The sequence below is a fragment of the Mastigoproctus giganteus genome, chromosome 8, assembly GCF_048544385.1.
Source record: "Mastigoproctus giganteus isolate SK-2022 chromosome 8, ASM4854438v1, whole genome shotgun sequence".
Lineage (NCBI taxonomy): Eukaryota > Metazoa > Arthropoda > Arachnida > Uropygi > Thelyphonidae > Mastigoproctus > Mastigoproctus giganteus.
Window position 1 is genome coordinate 55,411,732 of NC_143582.1, and position 12,555 is coordinate 55,424,286.

General features: G+C 36.2%; 1 protein-coding gene across 1 annotated transcript in view; it reads right to left on the minus strand.

Annotated features, from left to right (window-relative positions):
• LOC150081540 (uncharacterized) overlaps positions 1-12,555 on the minus strand; it is a 76,221-nt gene that overhangs the window by 822 nt on the left and 62,844 nt on the right. The window contains exon 6 of the mRNA XM_090380239.1: positions 4,154-4,551. Coding sequence (XP_090236365.1) covers positions 4,154-4,551 — 398 coding nt within the window. The remainder of the gene's footprint in view (positions 1-4,153; positions 4,552-12,555) is intronic.

Genomic DNA, 12,555 nt, shown 5'->3' on the forward strand with positions numbered 1-12,555 from the left:
ATTTAAATGTATATATGTGTGTGTATGTATCTAAAAAGGTAAATTTATTAATACAAATTGATTACTTATTTTTATTTATTTGTTCAGTTACATTTATATTTTAAAAAAGAATATGCAATTTTACAAATTTGTATATTCTTTTTTAATTAAATTAAATTTAATTCTTAAGTGTGAAGGATAGTGTGGTTTCTTTAAAGTAAGAACAGTAATATTTGGTTTGATGGTGGAAAGTTGTATTCTTAGGTCTGTATTTTGATTTTACAAAGTATGGAGAAAGCCCCTTTACATAAATATTTTTTAAGTAAAATTCAATGCAACAAGGTATCATATCTTTAAGAGTATAATAATCTATAACCAATATTATAGAGATTATTATAGTTGCATTTAATTTTACTTAAATATCATCACGTACACCTGGCATCTCTCATATTGTGGGATTACCTTCACAACTGGATTTTCGTGTCTGCAATACCAGAGTACCTGCCCACCCACCGATGAAACGGTGCCATCTGGGTGGTGGTGCCCACCAAGAATAAGTAACAATAGTCTTCTCTTTTAGTGAAGCGTTACTTATTTAAGGTAGTGCAGTACATGGCAACTCGTTGTGAAGGAAGAGCACAAAATATGAGATACAGATAAAATTATGCCCTTCACACTACTAACGTAGATTTTTAAGAGTTGTCTATGGCGTGTTTACACCAATATTATATAAATATTTTGTACAAAGCACCATTATATACTTCAGTGTTTTGAAAGATAAAGGTGATCTGATCTCAGTCATAACCAAAAATTTGACTCTGGCTGAAACAGAGTTTGAAAGGTGTGTTACATGGCAGCATCTCATGGCACTCTTCAGTAAAGTTAAATTTTTTGCATATTTAATATCAGTATTAAATAGATCTCTGATCTAATTGTTAACAGAATCGGGAGAGGAAATATTTCTTGAAAATCTTTTTAAAAGTCTGCAAATGTTCAGAGTGTGAACATTTGCATAGTGGGAAATGATGCAATAAAGCAAGCTTATAAAGCATCAGCTAAAAAAAAATAAATAAATAAACCTTTCTGCCCATCCCCTCCAATAGTCTGTCTAGTTCTTCCTTAAATTTATTCAAACTACACACTTCCACAACAAGAGATGGAAGTTTGTTCCCACTGGCTGAAGGCAAACTTCTGCACTTCTGTCCTGCAACCATCTTTTCTTATTTTCTTTGAATTTATGTCCCTTGTGTGTGTAGTTTGAGCAAGAGGAAGAATGCCATCAGCATTGAGCTTGCTCAATCCATTAAAAACCTCAATCTGATCACCTCACAGGTGCCTACTCTTCAGCTGCTGCAACTTGCAGAACTGAAGCCTTTCTTGCCTAAAATGAGGGCTTCAGACCTATACTCAAGGTGTGGCCTAACCATTGCCTTATACATTGTAAACCCCCCCCCCCACCTAAAAAAACGCTGACTGAGTTTTTCTGGGTCAGGGAAAATATAGTCTTTCACCAAGTTGGCTACTGTTTGGTTTTGGATTCGTATTTGGAAGCCTATGTTTAATCTTCAGTTGTGGTTCAAAATTTTCATTAAAATGGCATTAACTGATGAAAATACAGGTTTCTTCAGCATTATAACAAATAGTTAATATGTAATCCTTTCTAATCAAAGTTCACACTTGAACAGCCTTCTTCAACAAATGAAATTTATTCAGCATTATAACAAATAGTTAATATGTAATCCTTTCTAACCAAAGTTCACACTTGAACAGCCTTCTTCAACAAATGAAATTTGTTGAAGAGGGCTGTCCAAATTGCTGATCAGTTTCAACAAACTGTCTACACTTTTTTTAAGGCAAAAACTTGTGTATAGTCATCTATTACAGAGTCCCCATATACTCTTTAAGATCACGTACAGTAGACTTTCAGAATAACAGCACTGTTGGTGATTCAGGTGCCATTATTTCAATTTTTCCGTTATCTAGAAAGTTTTATTTTTAATATATTTAATACAGAAATAATGACGCTAAATAAGAAACAGAGAGAGATTAAGAATGCAATTTTATTAACTGCACATAAAAAATATAAACATGTTGACGATCCAATGTTATATTCTGCCTTTAATACACTCCTGCCCTGTTCTATTTCCTTTATTATATCAAGTTTAGTCTGTGCATGTAGCCAGTTGTATCATCACCATCCTCTCCACATCGGGTGGAAAAGGCCCAGGTTCGAATCTTGTCGATGATGCAAGGAACATTTATGGGCTTTTTTTCACTCCATGGCTGAGTTAGTTGGTCTCAGGCGTAGATAGCAAGGTTTTTTCCTCCAGAAACTGGGGTTTTTTTCATCCATTAAAAACAGGAAAGTCGACCAGAGAACACGCAATTTACAGACACACTGCACATGGGTATATGAATTAACTTTTTGGGTGACCCTAATGTAATAGTTTGGATTATATCAAGTTTGTCACTAAGTTTTAATGTTGTTCTTTTCTTCTCTGTATGAGGTTTATTAACTTTAGGAGCCATAGTGTGGGGTTTTTAATTTAAAAAAATGTAAAACAACAGCATAATCCGTGATATCAGTACAGAATTCACTTTCAAAATGGCAAATATAAACAAATACACTAATCATGTGACTTGCCGTTTTCTTTTTTCGCCACTGCTGCAAGACATCTGGTATGTAAATATCCAATCTCGTGCTGTTAGCTCGAATGTTCCATTATTTTGACAGTCTACTGTATTTTGCTCATGGCTTTTCCAATTTTAAAGCAAAATTTAACACACACATTGTTCTGTGCACCCTTAAATTTTGAAATGCAACAAGATGAAAATATGCCTTTGTTATTGGGCTGACAGTAACAGACTGCTACAAGCAAGTAAACAGCTTACTGATGGAGGTAAGGATTGGATATGTCTAAACATGCTGTTTTGTTGCAGGCGCTCTATTGTCTCAACCTTGAATAATGAACATAATTTGGGTACTTTCTGAATAGACCTCATAGATATTGAATGGCTGAAAAAAACCTCAGATTGAAGGGGGGGGGCCCACTTTGTCTTTGCTACTGTATGACCTGAGCAGGCATCTGAAATTTGAGAAAGTGTACTGAACAAAATCATTTCAACCTGCTGAAACATCCACGTCTCTTCTATTGATATGCAATGAACACTGAAAACTGCAATTTTCAAATAAAGGCTGCTCTATGGATGGTGAGGGGGGTGGTTAAAAAGAGAAAAAACAAAGATTTAAAGCTATGCTCACCAACTGAGAGATGGAAATGAATACTAAGTCTGCATTACGTCAATTGTTTATTGCAATTGGCGTAATGCAGACTTAGTATGAAGAAAGAATATACATGGAATTACTAATTTTTATATTTTAAGCTATGCTGCATTGAGAGCAGAAAGAATATTTGGAAAGCACTTAAAAAAGTAAAGCTGAGACATTCTCATTTCCTTTACAATTGTGGCTGTCATATAGTATAAAATTTTGAAAAATTAGATACACAAAAATAAAATTAAGCAAATGACATACAATAAAAATGATATAAAGAATATGTTCACAGGTGCCTGATCTTGCCAGGAACCACAAGGCTTAGTGAACAAGAAATTAAAATGACACCACTAGCTGTGGTTGGTTCTGTGCTGTGACAACCCTGATAATGGATGTTGGAACAGAATCATTGTGGATAAAAAATAAATAAAATAAAAATAATAATAATTAATTTTAAAAAAAATAAAAAAAAACTGGTACTGAGGATAAGAGGAAATCATTCCTTTCCTCAATTTCCTTTGAAATCATCTGTATCGAATGTTTAGAAATAAAACACCTGATTGTGAAGATTAAAACATAAATAAATAAAAATAATAAAGGATAATAAATCTAAAAATATGAGTCTAATAAAAATGATTAAATCTGGAATTCCTTTTAACCAGTATGTAGAATTATTGAAAAAGTCTATTTTCTTTCATAAAATTTATTCTGTTAAAATAAATACACTCATTAGGAGATGTGTGTGTGTTAATTTATACTATTATTCTTGCAGCTTTTAAAACAATCAGTTTTTCTTCCATTTGGCTTTTCTTTTGGAAGTCAAAATAACACATCTGTTTCCTTAAAAACACTGAACAAGGCAACCCCACAGATAACTACAATAAATCCACTAAAATTTACCAAAAAATTTTCTAATGATAAAGTTTGCCATTCCTTAAACAGTATAGCAGATGCTACAATTACAGCAGATGAATAAATGACGTAATATTGGGTTGTTATGACAAGTGTGCTGAATAAGTTGAGAGCTGAATTCATGCATTCCATTTGTATCACCATACATATAACAACCCAAACTAAGGATGCCCAGGTGAGCCAGTGTTGAAATCCTTTTAGGCTCCTGTCTACCACTAGATTTTCTATTGCAATGGCAACTGCCTTGCATGCAACTACAGCTACAGACCCCAGCAAAGCACTCACAAAAGTGTATCCTAATGCACTAGAATGGCCATAACGTGGTATGCAGTATACAATCATAAAAGCTATGGTGATGATGACAACTCCAAGGTAGATGAGGAATCCTGGGGGAGAAAAAGTAGTTTTATTCTTATTCAAGTTGTAAATGATATTATTTATATTTAAATGAACATACATGAAGTGAGATTGGACTAAAGTTCATTTCATTATTGCTAATGTCTATAAGACATTTCTCTGCCTTAACAGTACTAATAAGCATCTTATATTTTGACATTTCTACATACTTTCTCAAAGATGAAATATTTTTAAATTTTTTAAATATAAAAAATTAAAAACATACAGGTTACATGGCTGCTTACAAAGAGCAATTAGCAAGAGTCCTGCATATAGAGATATTATCAAAAAAAAAAAAATAATGACTCTTCCTGTCCACATTAGTTGGGAAATTGTGGACACTGATGGTCACATATTATTTGTTTCTATCTGACAGTTATCCTGATTGGTTTGGATCTGATGAGGGCAGTCAGATGGTCTGTGTATGTTGTGGGACAAGTTCCTGTGGTAGTCTGCTGATTTACAAGCTGTCTAGGGAAGATTGTGAAGACAGAAGGCTGATGTCTGTCTTCTAGGGTGGAATGGTCACAGCTGCAGCTGAAGAAAAGAATTACTTATGGCCTTGGAGTGAGTGGTAATCCCCACCTTGTGTTTATATTATAATTGGAGGTTGCCTAAATAATGAATGCTTCTTTATGGATCCCTTCCAATGGAGCTGTTTCTGCCAAAAGCAGGCAGTGTTTTGGATGAAGAACTAGTTTTTCATTGATACTGTGAAATATGGCAATACCACAAACCTAAATGAGGAACCTCTAGGGTTCCTCATTTGGGTTTGTGGTATGATTACCATATGTAACTTACACTGATAATTGATATGGTAAACTGGTCTGTGCACAGGATGAGGGTGAGCCTCTGAAGATTTGGTTTAATTTTCTGATTTCTTTGTGGCATATCTTGACTTGGTACTTTCTTGGTAACCTGGTTACCATTATGATTACTTTTGTACTTGGTAGTGTGGGAAGATTATTATGGGTTTTTCTGTGGCATCTGCTAGTATATAGGGGAGAGTATATCTTGCGATCAGCTTTCTTTATAATTATATGGTGGACAGTTGTTTTGGGTGGCTGTTTGTTTTCTCCTTAAAAGTTAATCTCCAGTATCTGTGGATTGCCTGAGGAATTGTGCCTTTTTGTTATTTGACCCTGACATTTCTGGATGAATGGAATAAAAACAAGAATGGTGCTCATGTCTAGGATGAGTTGTCAGCGAGTTTTGTATGAACATCTAAGAAAAGGAGGAAGTGGTTGTTTTTCAGTTAAGGGTAAAAGATGTGTTTTCTTGAGGTCATTTAGAAACTTCCTTTAGAAAGGGTGAAATTTACCCAATCTCCTCTTCTATATGATGATGAGCACATCATCCACGAAGCAGACCATAGTTTGGACATGTAGGTCAGTTTAGTTAGGATTACCAATTCAAAATCAGCCCTAAAAATTTCTGTGAGAAGGGAAGATGGGATTTTCCATAATTAGCCTCTTCTTTTGGAGGTAAGAAGCAAAATACATAGAACTATGCGAAGTACATAAGATACGCTATTCCTCAGCATTAGGTTATAATTAACTGCTGACTATGAAATCGTGCAGCAGATAAACTCTGCTTCATGTAGCTGAAGCACTGCCAGGATTGACTTCACTGTAACATAAAAATATTTTAAGTAGAATGACCTGTTATAAAAATAATAACGTATAAAATAATTAATATATTTTATAAGAATAATAAGTCATCTCTTTGTGTATCGTTCTGCTTTTACCCTCTTGTTTGTCAGAAATAACTTGCCCATAGCTTTTTCCTCTTTATTCAGTTTTTTCATTGCTTCTTGTTTGAGATTTTTATTTAAATGTCTAATTTAAATAAATGATCCTTGTTCAAAAATACACTGAAATCAACTTGTTGTGAATACCAAGAAATTTGCTTATCGCAGTATGGTCCAAATTACTAGAGTGATTATGATTCCTTGTATGTTGCAGTTGTGGTGCCCAAAGATTTTGTCAGTGGTGCAACATTTAAATGTTTTGTAACAAGCAGTGTATTTTGCAGCATCTGAGATGATATCTTGACCGAAGAAAAATCAAATTCATCGTAACCTGGTGGTGGTGATGGTACCCAAAAGTGTATAAAAAATAGTGGAGGATCACCTGACAGATGAACAGTTTTCTTTTTAATTTTTCGAAAATTTTTTTTTTTTTCAAATTCTCCTTAAAAAATATTCATCAATATAATGTCATTTGAATGTAAATTTCAGTGTAAATGTCATTGTAATTTCATCTCTTAATAAAATTCACTACTTATATTGTGTGTGTAATTTTTTCATTTTAATAAGAAATTAAAAATTTTAAAACCTACTATGTGTTTTTCACCTTTTATTTTCAAAAAAAAACAAAAAAAAAAAAAACATTTTAGATATAAAATAGAAATAGCAATCTCTTACTCTCTTCTATTTTCCGGTTGAAAAGACTTAGGTGTGCAAAATATGATCATGTATATATATTTCTGCTTATTATGTACATAAATATTATTTACTATATAATATCGGTGTAGATACACCATAGTTATCCATAAATATGAACTATATATGAAGTGTAAAAGGCATCGTTTTAATTGTATCTTATATTGTGGTTGCCTTCACAATGGGCCTGACGTAGCCGAGTGGTCAGGAGCGAGAGTGCATAGCATGCATTCCTTGAATGACCGGGGTTCCAGCCCGTGACTACTAAATACGATAAATATTTGTACTGACAATTTATTGTAAACTCTACTGACTTGGTTGTCGTGCCGGAGTATAAACAGAAAATTTATTTATTTTTGCCTTCACAATGAGATAGCTGGTATTGCACTACTTCAAATAAATAACGCTTCTCTAGAAGAGAAGACTGCTGTTATTTATTTTCAGTGGATATCATCACCCAGACGATCATTTCGAAGCTATTTTGTATATGTGTGGGATAATAACTTGACTATCCACTTGTCCCTATTAGACTTAGAAAAGGAAAAAGGTAGAGAGAAAGTAACAGTAGGAGTGGAATAGGAAAAGAAACAGTGTAGAAGAATGAAAGGGACAGTAACTCCTTCAACTCACACCACTCAAAAACTCAAACTCCTCGAATAGGCAACGCTTCCCCAGTGGAGAAGGACTATTGTTGTCCTTCTCCACTGGGGAAGGACAACAATAGCCCCTCTTCGGTGAGTGGGTAGGTACCCAAGTGATGCCAATCATTTCGAAGTTACAGTCCATTCTGGTTATTTGGGACGCATCAGGACTAGTGCATTTTGGCCCGATTAAGCGGCTGCCCCAATTATCCAAAATTTCACGTAAATAGTTAAAAATACAATGCCCCCCCCCCTTTACAATTGGTCAGTGTACAATCAAATCACGTTACGATGGAGTCACCATTGTAAAGTATCGTTCACTATACGATGTGCAGTAACCGCTGGTCATTGTGATCATGTTTGTGAATTGAATTTTAATTCTATTAAACAGCGATTCTAATTAGCGAAAATAGGAGGAATATTATCCACGAGCTATAAAAGCAAAGATATATTAAGCACAAATTTACCCTTTATTACCTTACCAATTAAAAAATTAAATGATGTGTGAAAATCGGAAGAATATACGTGATAATCGGAATAATTAATACGTACTGTAATATTTACATACAAACTAGTTGACATTTCTGTTCACTGACATTTGTGGGTGGGGGAGTGGGTAAAATTTAAAACAGTAAAAAGATAAGCAATCAATAACAAAGAACACAGCACACACAAATTGCAAGTAACACAATACGCGCAAGTGAGAACGGAGTAACGAGTTACAAAGCTTTAAAAATAGGAATGAAGAGAAGATCTGAAAATAATTTTTTTTTTATGATTGAAGATTTCATGGAGGTGTAAACACATTTCACCATAATTACCCACAGAATTCCAGCTGTTGGTATTATCGCAAATTCAGTAAGATCGAGTTTACTGTCTGTTTATGATAGATTTCACTAACAGAAAAGCCCAATAAACAGGGGACTGCTAATTGTTTTTATTATTTTATGGTTGTGACCTCCAGAATTTCGACCGAACCACATGGTACTGTCGGAGACAATCATAGGGTAATCTCCAGTGCTGCGGTCTCCTGCCCCAATTAAACAGCATGCTGTCCCAATTAAGCGAAGTAAACGCTGGCTATTTTCTCGATTGGTTTCTGTTTTTTAAGATTTTCCTCAAATAAACTGCTGCCCCGATTAACCGGCGGCCCAAATAACCAGAATCCACTGTATTTCGCTTCATTATCAGTGAGTGGGCAGGCACTTTTGCAACATGCCATGACAGTTGCAAAGTTATTTCCACAATATGAGAGATGCCGAATGGTGTATAAATAGTAATGTATTAGAAGATGAAATGCACAAGGCATAATTTCTTATGGGTTTAGGTAATTAACTATATAATATCGGCGTAGATACACCAGAGTTTATCCATAAATTTGAACTATGTATGTAGTGTAAAAGGCATCGTTTTAATTTTATCTCATATTGTGGTTGCATTCACAACGAGATAGCTGGTATTGCACTACTTCAAATAAATAATGCTTCTCTAGTAGAGAAGACTGCTGTTATTTATTTTCAGTGGATACCACCACCTAGACGATCGTTTTGAAGCTATTTGGCTATATCATCAGTGAGTGGGCAGGTACCCTGGTAATGCCCTGGTCTTCTCTACTAGATAGCAATACCAGCTATCTCATTGTGAAGGCAACTACAATATGAGATACAATTAAAACAATGCCTTTTACATTACATGCATAGTTCAAATTTATGGGTAAACTATGGTGTAAATTATTATATAGTTAATTACCTAAACCCATAAGAAATTATGCCTTGTGTGTTTCATCTTCTAATACATAAATATTATTAAACAATTAGTATTAGCATTAGTAAAGGCATATGATGCAAGAAAGTAAGCTTATACAGCATCAACCAAAAAAAAACTTCCCATTTCATCCAAATGTTTGTCTACTTTTGCCATGAATTTATTTAAGCCATTAACTTCCACAATGACAGATGGAAGTTTGTTTCAGCAATCAACCACCCACCCACTGGCTAAAGACAAATATCTGCACATCTATTCTACAGCTGTCTTTCCTTAATTTGAATTTGTCTCCTCTGATGATTAATCTGGGCAACAGGAATAATCTATCAGCATTAAGCTTCTCAAACCATTCAAGGCCTTATATACCTCAATCAGTTCACCTCGTAGGTGCCTAGTCTCCAGACACTAAAATTTGCAGAATTTAAGCCTTTCTTCATAAGAGCAACCCTTTATTCCATTCAATTTTGTTGCCCTTCTCTGTACTCATTCTAGCAACTCTACATACTTCCAAAAATGAGGCCCCCAGACCTGTATGCAGTACTCAAGGTGTGGCCTGACCATTTACTTATACAAGAGGATAATCACCTCCTTATCCCTTGCTAGCAAAATTCCTGTATATCATTGACAAGACACCGTGAGCTACTCTTGCAGACTGTCTGCACTGCTCAGAAAACTTCATATCTGACTACACAATTACCACAGTCTTTTTCATTCTACACTACCCTGAGTGTAGTACCACACAGTTGAAATGTTACTCTGGGGTTACTGCTACCCATATGCACAACTTTACATTTCTCACTGTTAAACTTCAGTTGCCCCCATCTGCTCAACTTTTCTAGATCCTCTTGCAGTAGGGTACTGTCATTAGTATCATTAATAACCCTGCCAACCTTCATATTGTCTGCAAAACTTGGACATTAAGCCTGATATACCTTCATCAATTCATTAATAAATATAGAAAATAACAATGGACCGGACCCTGAGGGACTCCACTAATTAAATTAGTCCACGAAGAGCAGTGTCCATTGATTACTACTCTCTGCCTTCTCCAACTCAACCATCTCTTTATCCACAGCAGCAATTTGCCCTTAATGCCATACTGCTCAAATTTATACAGCAGCCTTCCATGTAAAACAGAATCAAAAGCTTTCCAAAAATGTATTTTGTATATATATTTGATTACTCTTAGTTAGTTCTGTTTTCAGGTTTATTTCAAATTTGCAACATTTCACAAGGTTTGATATTTGCAACTATCCAGGCAGCCATCTAGAGAGAATACTGAGTTTTTTTGTTTTTTTTTTCCCTATATGAAAGCATAGGAAAAAATTTTCCCTACTAGGTTTGGTTTCTTAAGTCCCAATTTCACCTCTATATATTATAATGTATTATTTTTCCATGTAAGAAGTTCCTGGATAAAAGGTTTTCCTGCATAAAAAGTTTGTGATAAAGAATACACAGTATATTATTATAATGATGTTTTCCCACTTAATACGTTTTTTAAATATAGAAATTATTTATTTTTAATACACCGATGAGCCTAAACATTATTTTTGTTGTTATTGTTATTTGGTTTTTAGGAGCATTAGCAACTAAGGCCATATTGCTCCAGAGATATGCGGTGGTCATTCCCTGACCTTTCTGCATTCTCCGTATTTGGTGGTCAGGCTCGAACCCCGGTCTAATCAAGAAGTGTGTGCTACGCACTGCTGCTCCTGCCCACCTGGCTATGCAGGTACCCAAAACATTATCACCACCTAATATGATGTTGGTCCTCCACATGCAGCCAAAACAGCTCGTACCCAGCGAGGCATGGACACCACAAGATTTCTAAATGTGTCTTGTGGTATCTGGTATCAACATGTAACCAGAAGATCCTTTAACTCCTGTAAGGTCCATGGTTGAGACGCTGCAGATCGGAGTTGCTGTTCCAACACAAACCACAGATGCTCGATGGCATTGATGTCTGAGGAATTTGAAGGCCAGGGCAATACCTGGAAGGCTTCTTCATGTTCCGCGAACCAATCTCGAATAATATGGGTGGTGTGGCATGGCGCATTATCCTGCTGAAAGACGGCACCGCCAGAGGGGAAGACCGTTGCTATGAAAGGGTTTACTGGTCAGCAATGATGTTTAGGTAGGCAGTAGACGTCAGAGTGCCCGGCACATGGATGACTGGACCAAGGCTATCCCAGCAGAACGTTGCCCAAAGCATAACACCGTTGCCACTGGCTTGTTTTTGTCCCACAGTGCATCCAGGCGCCATTGCTTCTCCAGGTAAACGATGCCCATGTACCCGGCTGTCCACATGGTGCAACAGGAAACTTGATTCACTGGACCAGGCAACTTTCGAATCACTCAAGGTCCAGTTTCGATGCTCCCGTGGCCGTTGTAGGTGCTGTCGCCAGTGAACCGTGGTTAGCATGGGCACTTGGAGCGGCCTGTGGCTACGCAGCCCCCATTTTCAGCAGAGTTCCATGTACTGTGTGTTGTGACACGTTACTCCCATCACTAGCATTCCAATTACCAGTGAGTTGTGCCACAATCACTCTGCTGTTGCCACATACCTTCCAGGAGAGCCTTCACCCACCTCAAGCAACGATGAGCCGTGGTCGTCCAACACTTCACCAGCGGTTCGTGGGTTCCTCCTTTTCAGAGCACTTTCAGTAGGTACTAACCACGGCTGACCGTGAGCATCCCACAGTCATGCCGTTTCAGATATGTTCTGACCAAGTCATCTGGCCATTACAATTTGGCTTTTATCAAACTCTCTTAAGTCCGCTGCCTTTCCCATCTGAAGAACAAAAGTAACACTGATTAACGGAGCTGAGTATCAGGTGTTTTTTATACCGTGTTCCGACCCGCACATGTGCCGTAGTTCACCTGCAGTTGCTTCGATTTGCATAGCGACTCACTTGTCGTAATGTTTTGGCTCATCGGTGTAAATGTTTTGGTAATCGAACAAGTTAGTGCCAAGCATCGTTTTAGTTTGTAGTAAGTTACCGAAGTAGATAAAATGGCATCATTTTTGATATATTTCATATTGTGAATGTCTTCACAATGAGTTGCTCTGAAATTGCACTACCTCCAATAAGCAATGCTTCGCCAATGGAAAAGACTAATGTTACTTATTCTTGACGGATACCACC